Source organism: Hakea prostrata, chromosome 11 (genome assembly GCF_041222555.1).
Source record: "Hakea prostrata isolate BN-2017 chromosome 11, UWA_Hpros_2, whole genome shotgun sequence".
Taxonomy (NCBI): Eukaryota; Viridiplantae; Streptophyta; class Magnoliopsida; order Proteales; family Proteaceae; genus Hakea; species Hakea prostrata.
Window position 1 is genome coordinate 23,004,836 of NC_142610.1, and position 25,970 is coordinate 23,030,805.

At 37.3% G+C, this 25,970-nt stretch overlaps 3 protein-coding genes across 3 annotated transcripts; all 3 read left to right on the forward strand.

Annotated features, from left to right (window-relative positions):
* Positions 1-530: 530 nt before the first annotated feature.
* On the forward strand, positions 531-9,823 carry UNG (uracil dna glycosylase). The gene is made up of 7 exons (XM_089140356.1): positions 531-931; positions 1,059-1,279; positions 2,534-2,692; positions 4,778-4,808; positions 5,148-5,283; positions 7,146-7,229; positions 9,424-9,823. The coding sequence occupies exons 1-7, from the start codon at positions 658-660 to the stop codon at positions 9,488-9,490; spliced, it is 972 nt and encodes a 323-aa protein (XP_088996482.1). The 5' UTR covers positions 531-657; the 3' UTR covers positions 9,491-9,823.
* A 1,838-nt stretch (positions 9,824-11,661) lies between these two features.
* LOC149000989 (large ribosomal subunit protein eL13z-like) lies at positions 11,662-14,838 on the forward strand. Its single transcript, XM_089140872.1, has 5 exons — positions 11,662-11,778; positions 13,029-13,144; positions 13,284-13,417; positions 14,145-14,303; positions 14,384-14,838. The coding sequence occupies exons 2-5, from the start codon at positions 13,036-13,038 to the stop codon at positions 14,603-14,605; spliced, it is 624 nt and encodes a 207-aa protein (XP_088996998.1). The 5' UTR covers positions 11,662-11,778; positions 13,029-13,035; the 3' UTR covers positions 14,606-14,838.
* Positions 14,839-16,141: 1,303 nt separating this feature from the next.
* LOC149000990 (uncharacterized) lies at positions 16,142-25,718 on the forward strand. The gene is made up of 6 exons (XM_089139458.1): positions 16,142-16,408; positions 17,068-17,238; positions 18,718-18,951; positions 20,167-20,256; positions 22,292-22,438; positions 25,383-25,718. The coding sequence occupies exons 1-6, from the start codon at positions 16,235-16,237 to the stop codon at positions 25,425-25,427; spliced, it is 861 nt and encodes a 286-aa protein (XP_088995584.1). The 5' UTR covers positions 16,142-16,234; the 3' UTR covers positions 25,428-25,718.
* Positions 25,719-25,970: the final 252 nt, after the last annotated feature.

The window sequence follows — 25,970 nt, forward strand, 5'->3', positions numbered from 1 at the left end:
CTCGTGTGAGAGGGGTACCACGGGAGGCTTATATGTGAGGAGAGTCTCTAGATCACATTCTCAACAGAGGAGCAAGAGCAACATTTGCTCCCTCGATCCACATGGGCCCCACATGATTGTGTGGTGATAACTGAGAAGGGAGGTGATCGTCACACGGCAGACTCATATGTGAGGAGAGTCTCTAGGTCACTTTCTCGACAGAAGAGATGTATGTGCTCCCTTGACACTTTATCATCACACAATATTGTAGACCCTGCATCTAAATATTTATTTTGATTAAAAAATTTAAATGTGGCACCGGCACCCCAAGTGGGGCCCACATGGCTCCCACATCTCGACAGAGGAGATGTATGTGCTCCCTTGACACTTTATCATCACACAATACTGTAGACCCTGCATCTAAGTATTTATTTTGATTAAAAAATTTAAATGTGGCACCGGCACCCCAAGTGGGGCCCACATGGCTCCCACACGATTTTGGGGTGGAAGGGAAGTGATCCGGAGTTCCGAACTCATGTGAGGAGCCACACTATCATTGATCCATTTTCGACTTCCGAGATCATTTTCCCGCCATTTACCGTTAATCAAAGCGAGGGAGAGACACTTCACCTTCTCCCCCTCTTGTCTCACTCTGTCTCTCTCTCTCTGAAATTGGTAATGGCATCTTCCAGGGCCCTGACGGAGTTCTTCCAACCCTCCAAGCGGTTGAAGGTTTCTTCTTCCGTTGATACCCTACCTTCCAAGCCCATCGTTTCTGCTGTCTGCCACACATCTGCTAGCAAACCAGACAATACTGACGACGATTGTCTCCGAAGCGATTCTCCTTCCAGTCTCACCGTCGAGCAGAAAACCCGGATTGAGTTTAACAAATCCCTAGCAAGATGGAAAAGAAACCTCAGAATCTGCACCGAGAGAGTCTCCAAGTCCAAAGGTCTGTCTTTCTAATTTTAGGGTTTCCCTCCCTCAGTACTGTACTTAGTCAATCTTTAAGAAATTATTGATCTTTAAGAAATGTTACCGTATCATGTCTGGATTCAATGTTTTCTTGATTATTTCAGCTGATGGACTGGAATATGTGAAACTGGAGGATCTTCTGATTGAGAAGACGTGGTTGGAAGTTCTTAGTGGAGAACTTCAGAAACCCTATGCGAAGAATCTGTGCAAATATGTTGAAAGTGAAATGCGTGGCAGTGTACCAATCTACCCGCCTTCTCATCTAGTTTTCAATGCTCTTAATTCGACACCTTTCGACGGGCTCAAAGTTGTGATCCTTGGCCAGGTTTTCTCAAATTCCTTTACTTTAGGGAAAACCAGGTTTAATGCACGGTTTCCAATTGGTGCTTCTGCTTTTTTTTTTTTCTTTTTTTCCCTTGGGTTTGTGACTATTAGTGGTCATCTGTAGGAATATAATGTAAAAGTTGATGTCATGAAATTCTCTTTCTTTGGATATCTTAATGCTTTTGCATTCATCTGAAACCTCCTAACCATGAAATTGAAGGTAAAATGCCAGGTGTCAAAAGGTAAAATTCACTAGCCTTTCTGATGCTTATAAGGTTTCTTTGTTGTATAAAAAATCATAAGAGTTGGCACTTCTCTATTGCTTGTAGCTGATATAAATTCTAATAGTGTGGGATCAGTTAGCGTGGATTTCATAACCAATTAGTCTTAGGTCAAATTTTCAATAAGTGATTAAGAAATGATATATAGCATGGCCAGTATAATACTTATATACTTATCTTGTACTATATACGATGATCAAAATGATATACTTCTTGTAATATAATATGCTTTGGGCTGAGTCTAGGATTGAGCATATATGAACCAAAGCTGATTTTTACTTTGGACCTCATAAATATGATTAAGTGAGCATAGCCTGTTGAAAATTTCTCTTGGGCTTGGCAAAGTTCAGATTGGATTCTGTTGGCCAATGGAGCTGGGCAGGCCCATTTGCGATCCTTGCACTTGGTTGTGTATTTAAACTTCAGCAAATTGTACCATCATAATGAACTACAATAATTTCTTGCTAATTAATAAAGAATAAGGGCCAATATATGTCTCCTTAAGGTTTTAATTTGTTTCTTCTCAACAAAAACATATCTCAACTATTTGGTGCTAGTCAAATGAATCCAGTTCCTCCGTTTTGCTAATTAGAGCATTTCATTTGCTAAACCATCAGCTGTCAAATCGCTTGTATCTACCTGAGGTTACATCTTTTTTTCATTTGGAATCTCACTGTCTCTAATCTTATTGGTAGTCATTGGCTTCTATGAAGATTAAAGAACCATATTGATTGACTTTACTTCCTCTTTTCTCCTTTTGTGTGTCCGTCTTTGCCAGATCATAGTGATGTCATGTTTTGGTAGTTCACTTGGATTGTATAACAACTGTCATGCTTGCTCCAGTCACATTTTTTAAGCAGTTTGGTCTATTTTAACTTTCTTTTGTGAAGATAGTTAATATATGCTTGTAAGTTTACCATTTGCATTAGTATGACTTTGTATTTTTATTTTTATGTATACCTATCTTTTTCCAGGATCCTTATCATGGACCAGGTCAAGCAATGGGCCTTGCTTTCTCAGTTCCAGAGGGAATAAAGGCCCCTTCTAGTCTGGTTAATATATTCAAGGAACTTAAACAAGATTTGGGCTGTTCTATTCCTTCTCATGGGAATTTAGAACGATGGGCAATACAGGTACATTTGTATGTGTGCTGATTTTCTGCTTTTTAACATTTATTTTATTTACTTTTATATGGATAACAGTGTAATTTGCCCAGTTTGCCAAGAGAAGCTCATGCACCACCAATTATGGTGAAATATAAAAAATTTACAACCTTGCCAGCCCTTCAAGTCATTTAAAAGATTAGGATACCACTGCATGATGAATCCACTAATTGGCTATGCATATTAGGGTTCCAGTTGAACAATATATTCCTGCAGTGGCATAGATATTCATTCAGCCATGTAAGGGACATGCTGCCTCTGCTAATTGTGAAAGCCTCCATGGTATTCCTAATGTAGTTTGAAGAAGAAGTTAACACAGTCTAAAATGCACCTGAGCTGTTTCTGGACCGGTTCTTAGCCAAACAAGACCCAAACCAGAACCTACGATTTGACATACTGGTCCAGCTATGCAGCAAGAGTAGGGGTTTATTGGAAGATTAGACCAACAAATTCCTGAATTTCGGGCCAAAAGCAGTTTCATGCAATCTTCTTGAGGGACCAGCCGATAGTGGCTGTAATGTCTTGTACATCAGTTTGCTTTATTGTAGTATCTTTTAGTCAGACTGTAGTCACACAAGACTCTTTCTATATAATCCATCTGTCATATACTTTGTCCCATCCTCTGTTTTGAAGGAATATTAGGTAGTTTCTGCTAGATAGCGAAGTGTTCTTAACTTTTGTTTACTTAACTTTTGTTTACAACTTACTGCACTACTTCCTTGACTCCATGTTTGACATTCCTTTTTAGCATGTTTCATTATTTGTTTTATTTCCTAGCACATTATAAAGTTGTTAGGAGCTTGTCATGGTTTCAAGTGATTCATGAAGCTTTGGTTTTATGCAAATTTTCTGTGTGACGCAGTTTAGTGTGCTCTACCTTAGGTTAGTGAAAGACTGAGTGAGGGCATAGGAGATAATCCTTGGGCATGTCCACCCTCTTCTCTAATTCTCCCTTGGTTTATAAAATATTCCACTGAAGTTGAGAGACATTGGGAGGTACTAAGATCTTCTGTTAGGGTATTTGCACCGTATTAAGCTGTTATTGCATTGCCATTCCCTTAATGCACTGAAGATTGGAACAGAAGCTCATATCTGTGGCATTTCCACTCTGGGTTTTCTTGGCAGCAACTTTCAATGCTGTTTTTCCTTATATGCAACTAGTAACTTTGAGTACATTTTTTTGTATGTTATTTCCCTTAGTCCTAAACTTCCTAGAGTTGTATTTTCATGGTCATCCAATGGCTACATCCCCTTGAGGTAATGAGTTTCTGTTGTTGTATCCTTTGTTTCTAGGTTTGAACAACTCTCATAGTTGTTGATCAGTTGGTGGAGGCTATAGTTTTACATAATTAAGATTTTTCATTTCCTTCCTTTGACTATAGTTTAAGCCCCATCAGATTTGTTTTGAGGTCTGATATTGCTAGTCTTAAGTTTCTATTTTGGTGTGTATATGTTTGAGCATTGAGTTTTCTGGGTATTTGGTACTATTGGCAGTGACTACCGTGATTATTGTTATCTTGAGTCTCACCTTTATTGTAGTTGTTGTTTGTTGTCTCACCTTTATGAACAGCATGTTGATCTAGTTATTCTGTAGGTATATACAGTATTTACATTTTATGCCCATATTGACACAACTTTAGCATACTGTTATCCTTGTTGGTGAGGCTAGTTACTGACCTCTTACTACTGTTACAAGTGAACTACCCTTCTGTTTACTAGTTGTATTGATCTCTACCCTAAATACATTCATTGGTTGAAAATATTTGAACCATCCTTGAGAAGGTCCAGCAATGGAATAGAGTAATCATTGATCTCTGCTGAATTGGATTCAAATACCCTTGCCCCAAAAAATGTCATCATTTAGTTCTTTTCTGTTTTTATTCCAATCTGCCAAATGAATTTATATTTTCTTTGTAATGATTATCTGTGATTACTTGCATTAACTAGTACATAAATTGTCTAATGTGCTGTTTTCCCTATAAAAAATTGAACAAACTTGATAAATTATTTTACTGTAAAGAAAACTTCCTTATGCAAAAGAATTTTCTGTTGCAGGGTGTTTTATTGCTCAACACTGTACTTACTGGTAAGAAACTTCTTTCACCCAAGTGACTTCTCTTCCATCCCACTCCGTGTTGAAAAGGCGGCTTGTGGATCAGTTCGGTATTTTAGCAGTGGCTTATCTGTCCCTGCTATGAACTGGTGGTATTCATTCAATAGGGGAAAAAAGAGTTTTTGTGAAGTCAAGATTTTCATTGATAATCAAACTCTCATTGTGTGATTGTTAATTGTTAATTGTTAATTGTCATAATGAATTTGCAGCAATAGCCATTGTTTTGCTTTTACAAATTGACATTTTTCTGTACAATCAAATCTTTTAGACTGCATTTTTCTACTGATGTCTTTCCTGGGCTATTTATTTTAGTGAGGCATCATGATGCTAATTCTCATGCAAAGAAGGGATGGGAGCCATTTACTGATGCTGTCATTCACACAATCTGTGAACAGAAAAGTGGAGTTGTTTTCCTTCTTTGGGGAAACTCCGCTCAGATGAAGTCAAGGTATGTACATTTGGATGGTTTGGAAGGATCTTCAAGTATATGACAATTTAATTTATAAAATGGAGATCATTGGATCATTCAAAAAAATAGTAATTTTTTTTTTCCCATGACACAATCTTTTTAAGAAATTCTGAGGGTTTTGTATTTATCACCTGGAGAGTTCCAAGTATGCAGAAGAATCTCTCTGCCATCTCCTAAGTATTTTTTGAAGCAAGATCCTTAAAAACTGAATGAAGATCCTGGTTCCACCTATGGGTTGTAATGTAGCAAAGGCATTCTTTTGTCAGAGTGCAGTGATTATACTATAAAAGGCAGCCCAATGGTAAGGTTTCTCCTTAGGAATTAGTTGATCAAAGGTTCAAGTCTAGAAACAGCTTCTCTGTAAAAACAGGGAGTAAAGCTTTCTACATTTTCCTACCCAGATGCGCAGTGAGACTATTCTCATGCACTGGTACGGTGGTACCCCTTTTTCGTGCAGTGATTATACTATGAATGATAACTCTAATGCACACCCTTTTGCCACCATATCCTCCACAACCAGTAGCAGAACTGATTCTTTGGAAGCCCTATCAACATGATGTCTTGGACTGAGACTGTCTGTGAAATATGGTGCTCACTGGTGCCCTGGTCCTCTACTCCCACCCAAACTCATGGATGTGCTAGACAAGCTTGATATGTCATGCCCCATCCCTGTTACCTCCTCAGGTCTAAACTGCCTGTGTGGGCATTATATCAACATGATGTGTAGTACTGAGACTGTGTCCTGTGAAGTATGTAGCTCACCGGTGCTGCTGTCCTCTAGTCTCACCCAAACTCATGGATATATTGTGCTAAACAAGCTCGATACATCCATGCTCCATCGCCATTGTCTGGTCAGGTCTAAACTGCTTGTGTGGACCTCAAGTGTAGACTCTCACTCTACGTGCATTGTTGATACTTGATCCTCATCTTGTGTTGATTGATTAGACTGACATTCTTCCTTGTGAATCTGATGTTTGGCTCTCGGATCTATCACCATCATTGTAACCGTGACCTGAGTTGGGGAAGGTGTACAAGTGCTGGAAGAGGATAGTCATTGTATGGTGTGTCAGTGACCTATAAACCTGGCTGAACCCAGCACAAACAGAGGCATTTGTCTCACACAAAATCTTCTTTTTCAACATGAGATTATGTGCTCCTTTTTATCTTATGTTGTTATATGCATTACATTGTTCTACACTCACACTTGACTACTTGTAACACTTTTAACAATATTATACTACATTGACATTATGTAATAGTAAATTGGTTTTCTTCTTTCCTAGCGTATATGTTCTTTGTTTTCATTGAATTTTGTGTATTCAAATACTGTACTGCATGTAGAATAGGGTATATGTGATAAGGTATACAGCAGGTTACAAGTACAACATACACTACCAACATAGGGTAAGAAACTGAACATCCATTTTGAGTTTCTTTGCAATCAAAGGTTCATGTGTGTTTAGAATTACTTAATTAGGGCTTTCCTGAAACTTTGCACTAAAATTTGGCATCCTTACCACTAAATTGGCCAGCTGAAACATCAACATTTTGGTCAAACCTGAAAATTTTCAGTTTCAACCATGATTGAAACCAAAATCTTGAACCTTGCTGCCTGCAAATCGTTCAAATCAATTGCAGCTTATTGGGTAGAAGGGTTCCTCCGGTGCTGGTAATTTGGTTTGGTTACTTGTTTTTTGTTCATTATAATTTTAGGGTTGGGGTCTTCTTCCTTCCTGCCCTAGTTAATGAAATATAAATGACTAAAGAAGTTAGATATGACAGATTAGTTGGATTTGTGCCTATGTTTTTCTCTCTTTAATACTTATAAGCACCTTATGCAGATTGATTGATGAATCAAAGCACCACATTCTCAGAGCTGCTCATCCTTCTGGCTTATCTGCAAACAGAGGGTTTTTTGGGTGCCGGTCAGTATAAATGCACCACCAGTGAATGAAATTTTGATAATGGATATCTTATTTATGAGACATATTGGGCTTCATTAGGCCAAGCTTTCAATTTACTTACTTATCCAGCACAGCTTAGGCACATTGGTCTTCAATTCCACCATTAGATGCCCATCACTGAGATTTCATGGGTAAAATTTCTTTAGTTAGCTGATCTGAAGCTCACTGTTACTATCATTATGATTAAGCTACTTAAAATGAATTGACGGTGGGTCCAAAAGTTGATTTTAAAGCTTAGATGTGTAGAACTGTTGTGAACATGTGTTAGGTGGAAAATTCCCTCAAATAAGGTGTACTAACTCATTTTTCTTTTCTAAGCTCTTCTACTTGAATGGTTTGTAACTGTTGGAGAAAATGTTTATAATTTGATCATTGGCACCTGAAACTTCTCTTATTTTCTTTGTCCTCGTTTGTTTAATCATAAATGGACATTTAACCTAGCTTATGAACCGTCTTCACATAATTGACTTATAAATTTGAAATTCTATTATACTGGCTCATTGTATCAAATCCCATAGCACTGTTAGATTCAACTCCATCCAAAGCCTTGCAATTACTTCTGCAAATGTTGATCTAGTTGGAGTTCAGTCTTGTACTTTTGTCATCTTAAAGCTTACATTACCATTAGGGATGGCATCTTGTTGGTAGGTATAGGGTCTGGTCAGCTTGATGTTGACCAAATTGGCTCATGGGATAATGGTGAGCTGTGTTCTTAGAAGCAGGATGGTGGAAGAATGATTCCTCTTTGTTTTTCGTGGCATGTTTCCAGCAATTAATGGGAAGCTAATACTATGGTATGTTAAATTTCATTTGGATAGCCATGTTCCATGATATTAAGCCATGTGGGGGCTGATGTGGTCAAACGACCAGTAGGTAGGTAGTCACCTGTTTGACCGACCTCTTTTATACGTAGGCTGCATAGGGAAAAAGGTACTACATCCCAACGGGGTTGACAGCCTCCACTAATACAACAATAGGGGAAGTCATAAACTAAGGAAACAGTTGTACAGGTGCTTGTGTATGCATTTGCTTTTTTTCCAAATGTTGTTGCTAATGTTGTTTGCTCTATTTATCACTGACACATATTGACCATTTTATGTTACATTATTTGCTTTTGGTGTATTGGCATTCTATTGAATTTTGGGTTGCGGATTTGAACATCATCTGTAACATGAGCTTAGTCCACTTGATAATTTGTGAAAATGTAGGTAGGAGTTTAAAGTAAGAAATTTAGAGAAGTAGACATTTAACATTCAAAACCTTCTAACGGGGTAAATCAGTTGTTGCAATCTAGTTCTAGTTGAAGTTTCCATTGATTGCTTTAGTCAAACCTGAAATCTATTATGTTGTACCAAATTGGCTCACCTCCATCCTCACATGACTGAAGTTTTTAGATGAGATGGTTGATTTCGGATATCCAAATTGATGATTGAATCACTTGGCTGTATGGTACAAATTCAAGAACTTGATTACATAGTTCACCATGTCTTCCTAAGGCGCTAATGAAACAAGATTTCTCCTTAACTAACTCTCACCGATTAACAACCCCCCCCCCCCCAACCCGGATTTTCTGTTCAAGGTTTGATGTATAATTTTTTGTGGATCAGAACAACATGATTGAGTTGGTTCGTCTCCTATACCAGGCTGTAACAGCCTTTGTTCAGAATCACTTCAACCCTAAATGAGCTGAATACCACCTGGTTGTAGAGTGCTGTGTTCTCCCTCACGAATTTCTTAGATTAGAATGTGATTTTGTCTTAATTGATTTCAAAGAACTTCTATGGAACTGTTTTGTATATATTAACTTTGGATGTGCAATTGAATTATTGAATTTATTGTCAGATGAAATGAAAACTAATGGTGATTAATGATATTAAATTGGCCTGCATGTGGGCCAGGTCAAAATTAGCCTCGATTATATGCTAGGGTCTGGTCTTGGGCCAGTCTGTAGCTTCACATATCTGAGGCTAAATATTTGACTTGGCCAGGCCTAGAGAAGGCTTGGGCAGAAGTATGTCAATGTGCAGCCGGTGTGAGCCGTGATGAACTGGTGGACTCGGAATCTTTCTACTCTATTTGTTTCACAATGAAAGGGAAATATCTTAGTTGAGAAATTCCATTCTCTTCTTTTAATTATGCTGATCTGTGTCTGCAGGCATTTTTCTAAAGCAAATCAGATTTTAGAGAAAATGGGTGTTCTCCCGATAGATTGGCAACTATAGCTGTGCAGGGTGCGGACTTGCTTTTTGGCCTTTTTGTGTGTGTTAATGCTCGTCTACTAAGTTATTCCGAGCTCTTTTTCTTTTTTCTTCTCCTGGTAAACTATTCCAAGCTCTTGTGGATGATTAGGGTTTGTAGATATCAGATTCCATGGCTGGTAGTTAATCTTGTCTTATATTACTGTAATGCTGGTTGAAGGCAATGTGTTTGACATATCCTGGATACAATCAGTTGATTTAATCAGAAGATTTGCACAAACTGCACAACATTGGTGACCATTTACTTTTCCAGAAGTTTGTTTGTTTCTTTATGTTGCCACAGCTGAATCATTTCCCTCTCACCAAGGCTATAAGAAGAATTCTTACAACATCAAAAAGGTTAGATCTGTGGGCAATCTGGTTCCCAGTTTTACAATAGTGCTCAGATTAGATGGCAGCCACTTGACCGGAAAACTGATATTATCTGTTGGAACTCATGACAAAATTGTAAAATCAAGCAATTTTCTTTGACTTTTTCAAGACTAGAATCCTAAGTCACTTATAAAAATGAGTCTTCTCTGTTCTGATGAAACCGAATCTTAAAAGGAAGAGCAGGTGATCCTAAAGGGGTGAGCCTTGGTGCAATGATCTGTGGATCATAATCTGAGTTTAAGGCACTATCATAGCGAAAGGTGTTAGTCATGTTAGGGTAAGATTATAAGAAAATTGCCCTCTAAACTTGGCTTATCTCAAAGCTTTCGGCACCAAATTCGACTAAGAAATTGTTAGAAGACAGCTCAAAGGCCTTGGAATGCTCAAATCATCAAAGCAAATGCGTTGCAGTTAGCCTCTTTGTTAGAACGCAAGCAGTATTTTCATGCGGGCAATGAAGAATTGGATGCAAGAACATCTACAATTTTCATGCACGCTAGGGAGACTGTTGTGTTATAGGAAGTGAATTTTTTTATTAAAGACCAAAACTCATCCAGAAAGCATAGCCTCTGAGTTGCTTGGTCTAGTGTCTGAATACTCCTCTTGTGGTAAGTTCAAGCCCATCAGAGTAGCTTGTTGAAACATTGTTGAAACATGGTTTAGGTATGTAAATGGATCAAATTTGGCTCGGATATGGTAATTATCCAAATTTGGATATGATGATCAAACAAGTTCGAATTGGAATCCAATATCCGTTTGATTTGTAAATTTATAACCGAATTTGAATTTATTTAGTTAATCAGCTGGATAAAAATATCCGAATCGGAATGGGGTTTTAAACTCATTCTTGAGTGTTGAGCCCAATTAGCAATGATGTATTCTTCAAAATTAAATTTTAATTGAATATGAATAGTATCTATCAAATATCTAATCAAATCAGATAGTATCCGACTAAAAATTGACATATCCAAATTTGAATCCGATTATCAATTGGGTCATCCAAATCTGAAAAATTTGAATTCGGATGCTCTTAAATTGATATGAATATGAATCACAATTTAGATTTTCAATTATTTGTTTACACCCATGTGCATAGTGTTTTTATTTAGGTTTTTCATTTTGGAATTTGAGGTTCATCAGGTTCAACTTACACCCTTACACCCATGTTGACTATGTTTCAATACGGTGTAATTAATGCACAACATTGAATTGCTTACGGTTGGGATCAAATTTGTGGTTGAAATTTGATCTTTGACCACCCATTTTTTGTATATATATATATGGTTAAGTTTGATATAATTCAAAAATTAAAAAACACGTTAAAACAGGCACAACTTTGGATTGACCACCATAGGCAATTAATTGTGCGGCACTTAAGCAACATCCTTGTTAAAGCCAATGTAGGGTTGGTTGAATGGTAAAGATCCATGCTTCTCAGTGGAGATGTCTTGGGTTCGACTATCGCAGACAACATTACATTTTCAGTATTAAAAAAACACCGGTACCCAAAAAAAATAAAAACTTGTTAAAGTAATTTGTGAAATTAAGGTAATGTTTGGTCAAAATAGCAATTTATTGACATTTTAGTAGTTTTTTTTTTTTGGGTGAATTGACATTTTAGTTAGTCTTAGGTAGTTTTTAAGAGTACAATAATCCCGGTCCAACCCGGTCCAACCTGGCCTAGGTAATATTTGCCCTTCCAAGTGATCCTTGATTTCGTCTCTTTCATCTAATCGTCAATCTGAGCCGTGGCGCCAGGGTTTCTCTTTCTCAATAACAACAATATAAAACCTAGTGGATGACAAAGCAGCGATCTTTCTCACGGAGCGGCCTTTCTTCGGCTCCCAGAAACAATCAGCGCAGGCAAATCTAAGTGTCAGGTATAATCTCCAATTATCATATAGTTTCAATCTTTGTTTACTTCCCTTAGTTCAGAAATCATCTCTGTGGTGAGAGATTTCATGGGCGGTCAGGGTTCTGGTTGTGGTTCACCATCTTGGTTTTGCATTGAAGAGGTTTAAATTAGGTTACTTATTTATGTTCCTGTCGTCCATATCTGTGACACAAATAGTTCGCATCTCACTCTTCTCCCGTAGTTCGATTAACAAAGGTTTCTCATTTCAGTATTTTATATTCCGGAAAATGATTTCCCCAGAGTTGTTTGCTCTCTCTGGATTTGTTGGGTTTTATATTTGAGCATGTTTATCAATTTCTTGTTTGAGTTTCTGCCGGGTTGGTTGCGGGAACCGACGGTGACGAAGCGGGCCGATGCGGCCGGTTACCGGGATTCTTACTATGATTACTTAATTTATTTTCAAGTCTTCATTAGACGACTGGGAAATTTTGAGGATTTAGTTTATTTTCACGTCAATGCATGATCTTGTTCATTTATTCTTGTGTAGATTTGGAGTCTGGTGGTCATTGGTTGTGATACTGGATTCAGAAAATGTAGTTTTTCTTCTTCTTCTTTTCCGTCGTTGTAGGAAAGGAAAATTTAGGGGTTTTTGTATGGCTTTGTTATGGTGTTCTCAGTTGCGTGATACTGTTTACACTAGTTGCATTCATTACTGTATTACTGCAACTCTGTCACTATTGACAAGCGTCAAGATTCTTCCAGGGCAAGATTGCTCTTGTTTTAGTACCGAGGACGGATGTTCATAATCACTAGCCTCCAAACGAAAACGGAAAAGATGATTTAGACAGTCAATTAGTTTTTTCAGAACAGCAATGTACGGAATTTCAGCCATAAACACTCTTTATCCATTTAGTTCATATTCTCACTTGCGTTGCTTGTCATTTGATCCATAATCAGTATTTACTGTTTATCATCCTCATGTACTATCATATTTTACTGCAGTATACAACTTTTATTAGATGGTACCCAAAGTAACAGTGAGGATATTCGTTTACTCAATAAGTATAGAAATTAGCATTAAAGCATTTGCGTTTTAGCATACTTGCATGTGTCTCCAGAAAAAGTCGATAAAGTGGAAGAAAGTAGTTGGGTATCCCATGCAATTTTGAAGGCCCTCTCTGAGTTGAATTTGGTCCCCTTCCTGAATCACCTTTTGGGAGCAACACCACGGTTTTTGATATTGGTGTTGTATTTCTGATTCCTTCTATTTTTCAGGTAAGCAATGGTTAAGCACAACAATGTTGTGCCCAGTGGGCATTTCAGAAAGCATTGGCAGAATTATGTCAGGACGTGGTTTAATCAGCCTGCTCGCAAGACCAGGAGACGTGTTGGTAAGTATTTGGATGGGGACGTCTTTCTTTTTACCTTGCTATTATCTGTTTCTACTGGTCAGTAGAGTCCTTTTATTGTGCATACCTGTGGCCTCTATGTTGCTTCTTAATGTTTGATGTTTTTTAACAAATTTCTCAGCAAGGCAAAAGAAAGCTGTGAAGATTTTCCCACGACCTACAGCAGGCCCATTGCGTCCTGTTGTTCATGGACAGACCCTAAAATATAACATGAAAGTTAGAGCTGGCAGGGGATTTTCTCATGAAGAGCTCAAGGTAAGATGGACTTCTGTCACATGTTCTCATCTCCTTTTGTTTTGCTTACCATATTTGGTTGAGTAATTCAGTGAGTCCTTTCTGGTTGTTCTTGAAATCTTGTCATGTCTATCTAATTAAAACTTATATGAAGATATATCATATGAAAACTATCTATCTGAAATCGAAAGAGGTGGAAATGTTATGGTATTCTTTTGTTAACTCTTTTCTTGATCATTGACTGGCTCTTGTTTTATGGTTTGAATCCATTATGAATTCATGTTTATGGTATGGACTTTTGTTGCCAGTGTGATGCTAATGTGTTGCTTACAGTGTTGCATTCTTCACCTAATCTGTTTGATACTTCTTCTCCAATCAATTACTTAAGCTTTAGCTTCTAATGATTGTAAGACGTGTTCCTGTCAAATATCTCCTTCAGTATTCAATTAATTGTAGTGGAGAACCAGGGTCACTGAAGCTGCATTTCTGAATAGCCACCTTTGGTTCTTGTTTTCACCACAAATAGGATCCTTCCTGCCCTGCCCCCTTCAATTGATTCTGAGGAAGGTCACCTATGGAATAATGTAGTTCTACAGTGTATAGAAGTTGACCATTTTATATTTATTTCTGTTCCATTGCCCTGCTTTTGCTAGACAAATAGTAAAATCTGTGAGTTAAAATATTTTTTTGGGGGGTAAATCTGTGAGTTAAATCTTACTAGTTGATATTGTGGTTTTATGCTGCATAGGCTGCAGGGGTTCCCAGGAAACTTGCTCCCACCATTGGCATTGCAGTTGATCACCGCCGCAGGAACCGTTCCTTGGAAGGTCTTCAGGCAAATGTCCAGAGGCTAAAGACCTTCAAGGCCAAGTTAATTGTCTTCCCAAGGCGTGCAAGGAAATTCAAGGTAAAATTGTTGATTACTGTGTCTTTGTGTGGATAGTCGATCGTATGTAAGCTTTATTTTTTATAACCTTCTTGTTGCAGGCTGGTGATTCTACTCCTGAAGAATTGGCCACTGCCACTCAAATCCAAGATGACTACATGCCGATTGTACTGGAGAAACCGTCAGTTGGTCTGGTTAAGGTTACAGATGAAATGAAATCATTTAACGCCTATGCCAAGTTGAGGCTTGAGCGGACGAACCAGCGCCATCTTGGTGCCCGGATGAAGAAGGCTGCTGAGGCAGAGAAAGAAGAGAAAAAATAATAAAATTTGTTAATTGTAAATCAGCATCCTAATTTGCTGAGCGGAGAGTTTTCAGGATTTTTTTTTTTCTTCTTATCATTTGTGGTACTTCAGTGTTTACTTGTGAACCATTCAAATAATGAGGAATGGAAGAATTTTAGATTTCTTGAGTAAGTTCAGTATCCTTTTTCTGTAGCAAACAGATTTTGATATGATCAAGTCAGTGATTTGAGTAATTTTCTTTCTTTGAATATTTTCTTAGTTTGGGTTGAAGGAAGAGGTGGCTGAGCAGCAAAGAGCTGCTAGATAAGGTTGCTGGGGTGGGACCTGGGAGAGACATGTGAGGGAGGAAAGTTGAGGAAGGAGACAACTGACATATCTCCACCAGCTGCTGCTCTCTTTCTTGTCCCAAGGAAACTGTTAATTGTAAGAGGAGCACAATCTTGTAACCTTGCCGGCAGAGAATCCGACTCAATAACCGGCAATCCGACTCAATTTTGTATCATTTTTTATGAAGAATCTGTTGTGTCAGGTCAATGGTTGTGAAAAAGCCAACCTCAAGTGTACTTGAGAAAGTTTCCTGGGCTAATCTGATTCTGATCTCAGATTAAATCATAAAACTTGGAGCCATAAGTATTAACAGATTCTAATAAAAATGGTGCTTCTCATGAGTTGGATTACTCTCTCTCTCTCTCTCTATTTTTTGGGGGAAGAGAGGTCCAACAGAAAATGAAATACAGGAAAAACTCATTGGGCTCAACCAACATATCAACTTGAAGAAATTCCTCTAATTCTGTAGGATTTTCTAAGATTTTCATTCCATTACAGAACATCCTGAAACCCCTTTGAACACCAATCAGCTACTTGATATGATTTTTTTTTTGACAAATTCTTGGATAAGGATGAAGAAATAGGATGCCATACTTGTTTTTTTTTATTATCTATTCTTACTCTTTGTTAAAAATTCACATTTAAAAAAAACAAATTATTACTTCTCTTTCTCCCTCATATCTTAAAATGATTATGTTATCTTTTATTTTTACTCTTTTTCTGGCCAAAGTGATTTCTTCTTTGATTATTTAAATTTTCATTTTTTTTCTTTTTCTTTTCATGATCTGGTGCATTTTTTTTTAAAATTTTTAAAATTTTCCATCTTTCCTATGGATTTTGAGAAGGAACATCTATTTTCAAATTCTTTTTTATGGATTCATAGAAGGAAAAAAATAAAAAAATATATATCTAATTACCTCTAATAAATTCCTATAGAAGAGGATGAAAGTAAAAAGTTAATCAATTTAATGAATTCCTATAAGAGAAAGAAAAATATCACTTACAAATGATCCTAAGGAGGAACAAAAGAAAATAAAATAACAATAAAGAGAAGAAATTGTGGATTAGGGATAAAATTAATAAGAATAATTTAACTATTTTAAAAAATCAAAGGAGATGCGTTGTGAAACATTTTAGAGAAGAATAAGAGTAAATAAAGATAAGTATAAGGGGAGTATTAGAAATTTTCCATATTTTCAAACCTTGAGCGCAATTTTGCAAAATGTGAGGGGGACTAGCGCAATTTATCATCGTAAGAGAGACGGCGCATGGACGTAATTCGAGCTGAAACAGAGAACCCAAAAACTGAAGAAAACAGAAATGGACGACACTCTCTTCGTCCAGCTGCACAAGCTTTCGCCCCTAACGTCCGAGGAAACCCTGGAACAGATATTCCAGAGTCTATGGAAATCCAGAAGAACCGGCTTGAAAGCTACAGAGAAAGCTTACATTAAGTCCCTTCTCAATCTTTCGTCCCAAGAAGACCTGGATCCGGTAATGACTTCCACTTCTCTGTTTAGGAATTTCCGTGATGGATTTTGAACTTCCGTTATGTTAATAGACCTGAACTCCTGTTACCCTTTTGATTTATAAGTTCTTTTCTATGTAGTTCGAGGCTACTTGCATTACCAGCGGATACGTGTGACTACTCTTGGCTATATTGATGATTGAATTGTAGAAACAGGAACTTAGATTTATCTTTGATGGAAGAAATTAACCTTGGATTTGGGTTTCATATGGGTAACATATTTGAAGGAAATAAAGTTTGATATTGATGCTTAAGTCTTAACCTTGAGCTTGAATAATAACCCTTCTAAAGAGAGGCTATGAGCTGGAACTGGGTGAATTGGGAATTAAAACCTATTCTGTTTGTTAGTTTGGTATTTGATTTCTGTATACTTTTATGTACCTCTTTTCTTTATAAAATATATTTTCTCCCTTTATCGAAGGCTCTCAGTTTTGTGTAAAAAGAGAATGATGATAAACTTGTGTAGACAAATAAATGACAGCAGGATTCATAATAATTTCCGTGTGGCATAATTCTCTAAATCCTGAAACAGTGCCTGTATTGGTTATGACAAATAGATTTCTGTTAGCCATTTATGTTGTACTTCCTCACCAAGATATGACAACAGTCTCAGACCTGACTATAGGTATTGGCGTGCCTCCGCTCGCTTATCAGAAAGTGTGTAAATGAGAACTTCAATGGAGATGACATTTTGAAGCTTTTTCCAGCTGACCTCTCACTTGAACTGCAAAGTATTCTTTTAGCATTACTTCATAAATATCAGAACCAATGGAAAGAGGATGCATCCAAAGATGAGGTGATGTGCATTTCCTCAAACCTGTCTTACTTCTTATTTTATAAATTATTATGGCTCTGTGACCATCTGGATTTATAAGTTATTATGGTAACCAGATATTGTCTGTAAAATTATAATTGCAGCAGAGGGATCATCTGAAAGCTGTAATAAGCTGTTCTCATGTGTCTTTGCCATACTTTATTTATTTATTATTATTATTTTATGTCATAGCAAAATCCTGATGGCCCCAGTGTTCCAATTGCAGTCTTCCTGAAAATTTTGAAGACCTTTCGATTTAGATGAAATGTTTAATAAACAATGCATTTGCAAGAAGAGCATATTTTAGCCACCAAACAAACACAACAGGGCAGCCATCAAGTCCAGCCATTAAGCACACTTATGAGATCCTCATTATGTTTGCATTGGAGGCTACTTGGAGATATTTTCAGTTATATGTTTCTATTTCTTATTAGTACTTGTTTACTAGTAATATGGCTGTGTACATAATCACCCATCCCAGACCCCATAGTTGTGAGAGCCCGTGCACTGGGTATGTCCAGTTGGTAGAAGGCAGCATTAATATGATACTAAATATTCCTTACTGATTTGTGAAGTTCTTGAAGACTGATATTTCTTTAATAGATATTGTATCTATTAATAAGATAGAGAGCCACAATAGCAACCATGGTTTTTGAACCCTACTGCAACTCTCTATGTGAAGCAGGTACTGTGAGAGGCAGTAGGTTAAATAGTGGGAGGCTGGATTGACTGGTGAGAAACTGGTTGAAGCCTTGGGTGAGAAATCCAGGTTACATCCTTTTCTTCTTCCTTCCTTATCAGTCTCTGGTTTTGCAGCTGAGGTATGCTTATCAGCTGTTTTGAATTGAATACTACTGTTTTGATGTTGATGGGGGACCTTTGATGGTATCTTATATGTTGCTGTTACTACTTCACACAAGCCTATGGTTCCTATTGAGTTTATCACTTTATTGACCTGTGGTAGTGAAGGTAGTTTTGGTTCATCCACTAATCGACTATAGCTCTACCAGATATTGTTTCCATGAACTACAAATAAGGGAATGTTCTCACTTATGGATTTGCAGTTCCAGATAGTTACTAGTTCTGTCCATTTGATGATGTTATTCTGCCTAGTGGATTTGGATTTATCCTGCTGTTTCTAAGTTCTGAGTTCATTTTTCTTAATCCTCCTTTGAAAGATTGAGGTACTATTAGTTACCTACACCTAACCCAAGTTTTTGGGGTGAATGTGAAACCCAGATTGCATTATCTGTTGTGTTTACCATGCGGTTGTGAATTTGACAATTATATTTTGGGTAGGGTTCTGCAATGTATCTTTTGCGATTGGTTGAGTCTTTCACTGTTGTTCATCTAGGAATACCTGGGCTATATCAGTCAGTATCCTTTGGTGATTTCTGTTGAAGATTCTTTGTATTATCTTCTTTTCACTGACATGATTCTTTTGCTGCTTTCTGTTGCCAGACTCCATGGCCAAGGACTAACATCAGTCATCAAATTAAAGCTAGTACACAACCTTCTTTCACAACTTTCCTAGGTTCAGATATATCAACTTCAATGTGGCCTCGGCAAGATGACCCTATTGCTAACTTCAATCGAAATGATGATGTTGGAACAACACTAGTTGGTGGTGACATTAATGCATCACATGTTGCTCCCATGTCTCTTCAACGAGATGATGGTCTGCCTGACAACCTGGTAAGAAGGAATCCTTATGTTGAATTCATCCCTCTTCTATAATACTTTCAAAGTCTTGAACTAATGAGTTGCTTGCAAAGGAAATACAAAAAATTCTTGGAGTAGCTATGCATGTTAATTCTCATACTTCAACAACATAGTGAAGTTTCTCTTTTCATTCTATGTATATGGAGGACAGTTGGTGGTGGGGATTATTGAGATCCCTCAAGTCTCAAAATCATATATAGTAAATGCTTTTCGAACAGCTGAACAATTAGACGGAAAATTTGAAGGGGTAGGGGTTCAGTGTCCTCTATATACTTACTTTTTACAACCATGAAACTCTAATTTCACTGCCCATGTTCAGTTCCATCTTTTCCTTTTTTTTTATGGGGATAAATAAAGCTAGGGCTACAACAATGTATACCAACACATGAAACCTCTTGACATGCAGGGCATGCACATAGGGGGCTCTATATACACCATCATGTGGTCAAACCATCATGTGACGCCTTCAGCAGAAAGCATGGGGGCAGAACAGTACATAACACAGATCCCTTGGATTTAGCAGGGACTGGGTACTTGATTCTTGGCTCTGATACAATGTATCTCAACTCAACAATACAGAACAGAATGTATCTGAATGAATGTTATTCTAATTTTTGGCACCTTTGCAACCTGAGCCCTTTTGGTGTAGTGGATCACCCTATGCTAGTTATGAAGGTATTAAAGTTTCCTCAATATGTTCAAGGTATATAAGTCAAGGAATAAATTTTTTTTTAACTCAACTGTATATTATTATGATTTTTATGGTTTTAAGTATTGGGATTGGATTAAGATTGGTTGGGTCATTGCTTGATTGGCAGCAATTTAGCTGATCCAACAATAGCTCCCGATGTTATGGCTGATCCGTTTTCATTTCCTATCTGTTCAGCTAGATTTATCTGGGTTTGCCAATCTGATTTATGTTGGTTTCCGTTAACTTCAGACATGTGCTTCAATTAAATTGAGACATTAATGGAACTTAAAACTGGAAAAGGAAAAGAAATGCATTTTTTAGTTCTGATTCTGTATTTTAGCATGCAAGTCTGATTGATCATTCAGTGTCATACTCAACTTATTCATACTCCATATTCCCTTGATATCTCTCTCACCCCTCCCATGTGTGCACACCCACCCACATAGAGTTCCTGGAAGATGGAAAAGTTTGATGCTGTTGCTTTACTACCTATACAGGGAATTCTTCCTCGCCTCAAGTCAATGACTTGGACCATGGAGAACCGGAGCTCGAGGCCAGCTAATAGAGTGGCTGTCATTAGTTTGAAGGTATGTAATATCTCTGTCCCTTGTAATGAGAATCAAACAAGATATTTGTGATGGTTATATTTGGATCTAAGTTGCTAGTCGTTGAATTTTTAATGCTTTTGGTTAGTCTGGCAAATTTTTTGTCTTTTAGATTTATCTTGTTCATCTGGTAGACTAAACTTTATCGCACACGTTTTACACACAAAAATGTTGAGCTTGTGCAATTGTGCACAAACAGTGAAACAAACAGGAATATAAGGTTACTTATTCTTGTATTTTTCTTCTGAGTCAGGGACCTGGGGCTCTTACGTAAATCTGTTTCTTGAAGTAATAATTGTCTAGACACAGTCTCATGTGGTACCCTTTTTGATGGATAGCTAGATGTAATGACTTTCTTCTTTTAGGTTGATGAGCAACATTCCTCAGCTGCATCTTTCTGTATGAGTAGTCTATTATTCATTCAGCATTTTAGCTCTAAATTTGTCATGGTAAGAATATTCACAGATTCTGCACTAAAGATTCTGAAGTAACAATGTCCCTGCTTTCTTTTGAAAACTTGAGATTGCTTATTCATGACGTGAGTGTGTGTGGGCTATGTCATTTCCTTCTCTTCGCAGTGTCATTCTTCAAACAGGAGTAGGATTTTCTCTCAGAGAGACTCACCTGTTACTTCTTCCTCTGTTTTCCTTGTTTTGGTGGTACCATGGGCTGGGAAACCATTACTAGGACTGCTTGGAATTCCATTTGTTTGGGTCAAGATTTGGTGAGTTACTCTCTACCAAGGACGACAGACTCAATAGAATATTAGCCCCAAATCCTGCTGGATTTGTGAATAGCAGAAAAGATTCCAATCCTGGTTCCTTTCTCACCATTGGGCGCTGTGTCAAGTTGCTGACTTTTTATAATTTTTGTAATAATTGACTGGTCCATTACTGAATGCATGCAATAAGAGTTGGGATTTTAATCCCTGATCCTTTCTTGACTGAAATTGATGGTGAGAAATTTCCATTGAATCCTCTCTACTGTGTTGGTTAGATTGAGAGATTTAAAACAACTGGCTTTCATAATTAAAATTTCCATTGAAACTTCTAATGTTGGCTTATATTGAGAAGTTTAAAATAACTGGTTTTCATAATTATAGTTGAATCTTTTTCTTATGAATATTACATTAAGTTCTTCTTGGCCATGTTCTTTCTTGCTTTATCCCATTCTTATTGAAAATTCTCTGCAAAGTTATTCACCATTTGGCAACATTCCTTTTTTGCTCCTCCCAAAAGGGTTATAACTTGTGCCAGAAATTATGAGATTGCCACTACACTCTTAACTTGAATTATTTATCATTCTTGTGGACCCACAGTGATCCCAAAGAAGGTTTTGTGACCTGGGTTTGCATTGTGCATCTGTTTATGGTAAAATCAGTCTGTCTCTGGTGACTGGTTCTGTTCCTCCGTCTCCCTCATGTATCTGTTGGTTGGGCTGTCTTATTTCTGCTATTCCTACTTAGCTCTTCAGTAGTGTTGTTAAATGATCCTTGCCTCTTTTCTGAGGTTTAGCTCTGATTTCTTAGCTCAAATATGGACTTTGTATTGAGATCTCAGATCTCTCTGTTACAACTCTTCTCTCAGATTTACTGTTGAGCTTTGAATCCTTGACAGTCTGCAGTAGTTTTGAATCTTTGGTGGTCATTCCCCGTAGTGTGGATAAAGAAATCAGATCTTTTCAGGTGCTACAACTACTATTCTGATATTTGCACCCATACCAACAGTTTCGTTTTATCTGCCAGCATCAATTGAGTGGATTAATTTTATTTGGAGCCATTGCATAGTCTAACATTGATATGACCTGAATTCTTTGTGACTGTGGGTTCACATACAACTTTAATGATTCTTTCTATTCTAAAGTAGTACCTTTTCTTTTGCATATAGAGTTCTGCTTTCTTAAAAAGCAGAAACATTATAGATGAGTCATTTAATTCAAATCTACTTTCTGAACCATTTTCATTTTGTAGTCTCATTCTTTTATTGTTGTGTGTATTGGATGTGGTTCTTCTCTGCAGCTGCAGGATTATTCGAAGTCCCCTTTAGGAGAAACAGAAGTGCGGTTTCAGCTCACCAGAGATACACTGGAAGCCATGTTGAGGTCAATGGCCTATATCAGTGAACAGCTCTCGATGGCCTATGTCAATGAACATCTCACAAACGTTGTGAGTATTCTCTTCATATTGTTTTGGACTTCCAGACTTCCATATGTTGATTGATTAGCAAACTCTTGCCATTGTTGGAGCAAGTAGATCTCTTGAATTTGAAACATAACTCCACACCGAATTTCAACATAGCTCCCCTAGTCAATTACCCATCCACTACTCTTAAATATGCGAGGAACTGTTGAACTTGTTAGTTCCTTTTTAAATTGCAAATTTTGCTGTCAGTCATCTTATGTTCATGGGCATCCTTAAAAGTTAGTAATTGCCACATTATAAAAGTTAGAACAAAGTTTTAGAAACTGTACCAGACTGAATGGTCTTATTGGGCTCCACCAGATCTGGAGTCTGGACATGTTTCAGTTCGATCTGCCTGTAGAACCATCTAGGACTGCAAACCAAGTCAAACCAACCACTGTTGATAGTTTCTGTCTCCAGTTTGGCAGTTTTCTTTCTTATTTTTGTCTAGTTTTCCACATCTGTTTATATTATTAAATTTTTTTTTAAACTGATGATTGATGATCTGAACTAGTTGAAAGGAGCAATTTTTTCAGTTTTGATGCTAGGTTGAAGTGATCTGGATATTCAGGACTGAAAAGTCTGCTAATCTTCAGAAAAGGGGATCTAATTGATGTAAATCCATCTTAGTTTCAGTAGATTGTGAGCCCCATCTGTTAGATACTGCTTTCCACTTTATACTTAAATAAGAGCTCCTATCTGGAAAGTAAAAGATAAATGTGTAGGATTGTCTAGTGCCTTTAAATTTTTCTCTTCAGAAACAGTGACTAGTTGGTTAATTCTGTCAGCCCAATTAGTTCAATTTCTGGAACTCAAAATTTGCCTGTTCTATTTGAGTCATTAAAGTTTGATTTGACATAGTAATGAGAAGTCCTTGAGAATGAACATCCCAAGTCATGAAAATTGATGAGAAAATGAATTACTAGCAAACTAAGGATCCTTTCTACGTGCATGATAACCTTGCTTTTAGAGCCTTGATGTAAATATTTTATGTTGAAGTTTCTGGCTTCTTAACGAGAAACATGCTGAAGTCAGATCTTACTATCCATTAATTTCAAGGCGCATCAGTGGAAAGTTCAAGAAAAATCCACAAATGCACAAATGAGGTTTCACTTCACCACATTTTAACCTATCAAACTTTATGAGAATAAATAACCTGTATTAGTTCACCAAGATTTCCATTCTATTTCCATTCTAAATGGGTAAAGTTGTCAGGTTAGGTTCATTTTGAGCCATAATTTTGGGAGTGGACATGATGCAGACTTGGCGTCAAAGAAGGCTTTTTTTCTTAGAAGTCAACCTAGGGTTGAAAGGTATACAGCTTGGGCTTTTATTGGCTGGATTCCCCTTGCGAGTGGCCAACTTTGTGGACCTGGTTCATCAGTTGAATGCGAAAATTCCATGCTTGATTTATTATTAACTGGTCCATTTAAGTGAGGATAGTATTGCACCCTTGGGATTGGCTCCATTATTGCAGGTCCAGGACCTTCATAGCTGCTGGGCAGCCATCCAGCGTTGGCCAAGCAAGGCTCTAAATTGGAGTCTCAGGCAGGCGATGTTCCTCAGGTCTGGGACCTCTTTTTCCCTATCTTGTCTTTGTTTTAGCCTTTAATGGCCTACAACAAACCTGGTCAGACAGGCCCTTTTTTCCTCAAAGTTAGAACCCTAATAAATCCCCATTTTCTAACTGGAATCCCTTCTCTTTTGATGTCCCAAAACCCAATATCCTTCTGTTCCCTTGATGAGAAATCTAGCTTAATCTGAACCCTAGAAGACCATTCACTGGTGATTCTTAATGTCACTCAACAAGCTGCTAACTTTTAGGAGTTGTCCAATTACAAGTTTGTTACATAGCTTTATCAAGCCTAAACCCTAAAGCTACAACCCCAACAAACCCCTACATCATACTAAAACTTCTCAAACAGCCTTGTTCAAAATTTATCAGACCTTGTTTTGTCTAGAGGATCCTGGTATATTGCTGCTCTGCTTGGGCACCTAGTTAAGTGCCACATCAGGACTTGCTGCAGAAAACGTTTATAAGAGAACTGCTAGAAATCATATGATTTGGTACACGGTACACCGTATAAATCAAATTAGACTCCTGGCACTTCCATCAAGAAAAGATAAAATTGAGGAGACAAAATCTACTGAGTCATCAAAGGTACATTACTCAATTCCTAAGGTAAAAGCATCAAAACCTACTAATGGAAATGCCAACTTCTAAAACTGCTGGGGATGGCAACAAACAATGACAGTTATGTTGCAAATTGTGGTGGTGAGTGAAGTCAAATCATTTACCAGTAGGTGACTTTCATTTTCTCAAGGTGAAAACCTTCATGTTACTGGGATTCTAACACATACAGTGGGATGTTCAGAGTCAGTGGGAAATCACCACTTGCCATGTTACAATTTAGATGAGAACATAGTTTTTAAGCCACCTAGATGGCCCATGGCATTGGAGAGTTGCCCAAGCTCCAAAGCGACAAGGTGGCCTACTATTTTGCATTTTTTTTAGAGATGTCCATTATGTGTACTATAGGGATCATATGCCTACAACATTACAGCAACAACAATAGTATGTTAGAAGAGGGAAAAACTGAAGTAGACAAAAGAAGTGAACCAGTGAATGTCTGATTTATTTATCTGGGTACAAAATCACCCCATTCATCTCACCTATATGCAAAATTGTACCCAAGTCAATTCAAAATGTTAAAAGCAATGATTTAGAGGAAGCAAGAAAACATAACAGATTTCAAGCTTGCCTTTTAATGAGTACAGTACCCAGGTCTGATATGCTTTGAGCTTTCTTCTGACCATAGTCTTAGGCTACAAATGTATGCTATATTGATTTAACCATTGTGGAGTCTTTGTTCCTCTGTGCCATTAGAGCAAACAGTTAATTTGACTTATTTCAGTAATTCTTTGGCAGGTCGAGTCATCTTCAGGACCATTGCAGAAGAAGCAGAGACAGTGATAACATCTTCATTCCTCATTGTAGGAGACCTTTCTGTATTAGGGTCTGGATGTTTACTGGACATGTTAGAAAAAGGTTTATAAGTAAGCCTTGTGGTTTATATGCTTCCATATAAATTGGCATAATTGTACCTGGCAAAATTTGGACCTGTCATCATAGATTTCTTTTCTTCCTAGGTCATTAGACCTTGTTAACAAAAATCATGAAAAAAATGTTAATGTGATTTGTATAAATTTAATGACAATTCTCTTTTTCATCACACATCACTTGCAGCCACAGAGATTTGCTATGTTACAAGGTTTGCTAATATTGTTGTGGACTCGTTGTCTAGTTTGATCGTTTCGCTTGAGTTATTGACTGTTTTACTGCTCACAATCCTTGGTTTGATCATTTAGGTGGCTACTTACTATGACAGAGACTAACTGTAGTATGAATGGTTTATGTAATTGTATCTCCTAACTTTCTTTTTAATGTTTTTCACTATAAAAAATATCCTTGGTTTCTATAATTATGCTGACCAATATAAATATTTGAATCAGCTTT